Here is a 4,321-nt window from a genome sequence, read left to right as displayed (position 1 = left end):
GGCTGAACGCGGAGAGGATCTTTGGTTTCAGATAAAATCTCCAGCAGCTCATCGTTGGAAAGGAAGAAGAACCTGTTCAATAAAGATGCCAGAGAGCCAGGCCCGTTACTTTAGTATTTTCCAATCTTAGCCACTTTAAGACGTCTGGACTTCAACTCCCAGAATTCCCCAGCCAACAGCACCTGAGGGAAACGAATGCATGATCCTGTGCTTAGTCAACCAACGGTTGTAATGAGTATTCTTTGCCTGCCAACTGGGAAGAGGCCTACCTTGGGAAAAATAATCTCTTCTTTTCTAAGTAATTGTTCAGGCCCTTCTGGATGTCTTCCAAAAACATATTTGCTTCTTGAAGTCGGTTCAACATCTTGGGCTGTTCCGTAGCAATGAGGACCCGGGTGTCTTTAACCTACATTTTAGAACAAAGATAAAAGACATCTATGGAGATATATAAACCAAGACAACACGCTGTACACCAGGCCCTGGAGATTGTTATTGTAAAAAAAGCAATAGAATATATTTTTAAAAAAAATTAAGGTGGTGTGGCAATGACTCTGGACAAAATTCTGAAATGGGGATTTCATAGACCAGCAGGCAAAAGGCAAATAAATTCCTACCGCTTGGGCCATGATGTCCTTCCAGTAAGCGTCTACTATTCCAAATTTTCGGCCTTCTTCGGGCATTTGAGCAATAATGTCCTCAGAGCTGAAGATGGGTTCCAGGTAGAGCCAGGTTGCCTGACATTTTAACCAGTTGTCCAAAATTTCCTGCATCAGGAGAAGTTTTTCTTCCCACCTCTGGAAAAAAAAATTGACTTCATTTCAGCATTCAAAGGGCTTATCAAAGTGCGATGGTGGTGCAGCGGTTAGAATGCAGTATTGCAGGTTAATTCTGCCCACTGCCAGCAGTTCAATCCTGACTGGCTCCAGGTTGGCTCAGCCTTCCATCCTTCCAAGATTGGTAAAATGGGGACCCAGATTGTTGGGGGCCACATGCTGACTCTGTAAACTGCTCAGAGAGGGCTGTAAAGCTGTGTGAAGTGGTATATAAGTCTAAGTGCTATTGCTATTTTTAACCCCTACCCAAAACACTAGACATAAACAATGTTCCTGTTTGATCTATGTGATTTGATTAGCCAGATTTACAAAACTGCACCTTCAATTGTTCAAAACACTCTAACCCTTGGATCCTTTAAGGAGGTCAAATTGAGGCCAGCTTGAACAAAACAATCTAGCGTCTATTTCAGCCCTGATGTTGGATTCTGATGTATGCCCCAAGCCTCTGTTAGGCTACTTGCCCGACATTCTGCTTCGATCGGCTTGATAAACGGAGAGCCACACATGGTCTGCGTCTTGATGATGTGGTCATCCAGCAAAAGTTGAATGTCATCGATGGCCGAAAGGATGCTGGTATCCTGCAAGAAAAACGGTAGGTTGCAGGGAAATTATTTTTAATGCTCAATTTCTAGGATTTTAAAACCTCTTTTTTCACTCCTCGATATAACTATTGGATCCATCATCCTGCAGATGTAGACTTCAAGAGCCATGATGGCTGCGGAATTCTGAAAGTTGAGTCCACACGTCCAAAGGATACTCTTCTTGAGAACAGATGCGTTACATTAATAATCTACTATGCTTCCTGTCTAAGAAAAATTGGTGGAAACTTAACCAAAGGTGGCATTTCTACTGTACACTTTTCCCAAAAGGTTTTTCACAATTGTGGCCACTGCTGTATGGCCAGATCAGGAGCAGAGTCCAAGGAAGTCAACGCCTTCCATGAAAAACATGAGTCAGATCAAAACAGAATTCAATGACAAAACAAGCATACAAACAAACGTACTGACCGTATCCCTATATTTCACAAAAGTGAAGCGGATGTTGACCCATTCCGATTTCATCTTTTCCATGTTTTTCTCTAAGGAATATTCTTTACTGGCAGCTGCGCCGATTGGCTCAATTCTAGAATGGAAAGGAGAAAATTAGCCAGGTTGGCACCTGATACTCCTGGAAGGAAAGAAAAAGAACATCCAACGTTCTCTGCTTTGGCTTCGCAGCTTAGCCCCGTTATCCAGGAAGACAGATGCTCGGGCCGCTAAAAGAGAAGAAGGGGAACATTTTGCAAAATGCAATCAGGAAAATATATTTATTGCCTTTTCCTGTACAGGTAGCTCTCTGTTGCTAAGCAAGACAGTTGTTAAGTGAGCTTTGCTCCATTTTACAACCTGGCTTGCCAGTGTTGTTAAGTGAATCCCTGCAGCTGTTGCATTAGTAACACAGCTATTAAGTGAATCCGGCTTCTCCATTGATTTCACTTGTCAGAAAGTCGCCAAAGGGGATCGCGTGACCCTGGGACTCTGTAAATGTCATAAATGTGAACCAGTGGTTTGGTTCATATTTGGTCTTTGGTTTCAGCAAACAAGGACAAAGGATTTGGGGGGGGGTCTTCCTTACTTGTCAATATATTTCGATAGTCCATATTCCAACATGTTCATCAACGAAGTAGTTTCATCTGGCCGTATCTCATAGCCCACAATCTCACTGATCTGGAAATCAGAAGGGGGATAAGCATTACAGAGGCCGTCAGGAGAAATGGATGAAAATCCTAAATTATATGGGAATAATGGCACTGCTCTGTCTTCAGGGTTGTTAGAAAATAATTAGAATAGAATAGAATAGAATAGAATAGAATAGAATAGAATAGAATAGAATAGAATAGAATAGAATTAGAATACAGTAGAGTAGAATACAGTAGAGTAGAGTAGAGTAGAGTAGAGTACAGTACAGTACAGTAGAGTACAGTACAGTAGAGTACAGTAGAGTACAGTAGAGTATAGAGTAGAGTAGAGTAGAAGGAACATTATGGATGGGGAAATAGAATAGAGTAGAGTAGGGTAGGGTAGGGTAGGGTAGGGTAGAGTAGAGTAGAATAGAATAGAATAGAATAGAATAGAATAGAATAGAATAGAATAGAATAGAATAGAATAGAATAGCAGGAACATTATGGATGGGGAAATAGAGTAGAATAGAGTAGAGTAGAGTACAGTAGGGTAGAGTAGAGTAGAGTAGAGTAGAGTAGAGTAGAATAGAAACTTTACTGTCGCTTTAAATGACAAGTGACAAACCCTAATCGAACTTTTAATGTATGTTGACCATACAAAGCTGTTACAAATAGAAGAACGCTGACAATGACATTCCCTAAACTCCACTGATGATGTTACTTAGCCTGGCAACAAAACGTCTGGAAACCAACCCACAAACTCAGAGAATGAATCTTCACCCTCATTATTAGTCCGGCTACCTGTTTTCTAGTCATTCTAATAAAAGTAGCCTTCGATCTAGGGTGTCATCTGTTTCTTGAACTGGGCCTACCTCGGAGGGCTGACAGCTTGCAACCAACACACACAACCTTAACAATTGAGCATGTCGCATATTGTTCAGATCAGCCAACCTGTTCCCAATGTCGGTCTTTCATCCCATGATTGCAGGCAATTGAAAGGACGGGCAGATGTTGTTTGAATTTGTCAATTTTATATTTCACGTTCTCTGCCATCCGCTTGGGGCCAGGAAGATCGATAAAGGTCTTTGTCAATTTGTACATGGTTCGCCACATATTGGCGACGTCCTCCGTGATTTCTTCCGCATTCAACTGGAGAACAGGCCCTGCATACAAAAAAAAATACATATAAATATTAAAAGAAAGCGCCCGCAGCTGGTTATAAGCAGGAGCGTGCTATCAAAACCAATTAGCTTTGACACATTCTGAATTCCATGAAAATATGCATTAGAAACGATCCTTCTGCATTAATGTGACAGCGGAATTAATGCGACATTAAGGTGACGACAGCAGGAATTATAAATTATAAATCCTTCCCCTCCCCATCAGCACTCAAGAAACGGATGGCTGGAACTGGTGAAGAAGCAGAATAATATTCTTTTGAATTATATAATTTTTAAGATGGTCGGGTCCTCGTGCAGGGATTCTAATTGGAGAAAAGGCAGCCTCAAAGATAACAGAGAAAGAAAAGGTTTTTAGAAAGCTGTTTTGACAAGGAAACAACTTCTAACAAATGCCTGTTTGGAAAAAGACGTAAGTTGTCGTAAGTTGAGGACTCGTTCTATATTATTTTAATAATAATAATAATAATAATAATAATAATAATCAGGGCTTTTTTTCAGCCGGAACGCGGCGGAACCGCGTTCCGGCACCTTTTTCCGGGCCGGCCGCACCGGAAATAGCCCCTCCCACACCGGAAATAGCCCCTCCCAAATTTTACTTGCATTCCTGTTCTCTAAAGGGGCGGTCCTAGGGTTTGATGAGGGCGTGG

The 4,321-nt window shown here is 41.5% G+C and overlaps 1 protein-coding gene across 1 annotated transcript in view; it reads right to left on the bottom strand.

Moving 5' to 3' along the window:
* LOC107298477 (dynein heavy chain 3, axonemal-like) overlaps positions 1-4,321 on the bottom strand; it is a gene marked incomplete at its 3' end in the record, with an annotated part of 20,128 nt that overhangs the window by 2,537 nt on the left and 13,270 nt on the right. Inside the window, exons 11-16 of the mRNA XM_015827856.1 lie at positions 3,445-3,656; positions 2,448-2,539; positions 1,841-1,955; positions 1,295-1,411; positions 270-406; positions 9-72 (exon numbers count right to left, since the gene is read on the bottom strand). Coding sequence (XP_015683342.1) covers positions 9-72; positions 270-406; positions 1,295-1,411; positions 1,841-1,955; positions 2,448-2,539; positions 3,445-3,656 — 737 coding nt within the window. The remainder of the gene's footprint in view (positions 1-8; positions 73-269; positions 407-1,294; positions 1,412-1,840; positions 1,956-2,447; positions 2,540-3,444; positions 3,657-4,321) is intronic.

This window comes from Protobothrops mucrosquamatus, unplaced genomic scaffold (assembly GCF_001527695.2).
Source record: "Protobothrops mucrosquamatus isolate PMUCROS unplaced genomic scaffold, P.Mucros_1.0 scaffold4008, whole genome shotgun sequence".
In the NCBI taxonomy this organism is placed as follows: domain Eukaryota; kingdom Metazoa; phylum Chordata; class Lepidosauria; order Squamata; family Viperidae; genus Protobothrops; species Protobothrops mucrosquamatus.
Note: the sequence above shows the minus strand (reverse complement) of the source record. Positions and strands in the feature narration are given on the sequence as shown.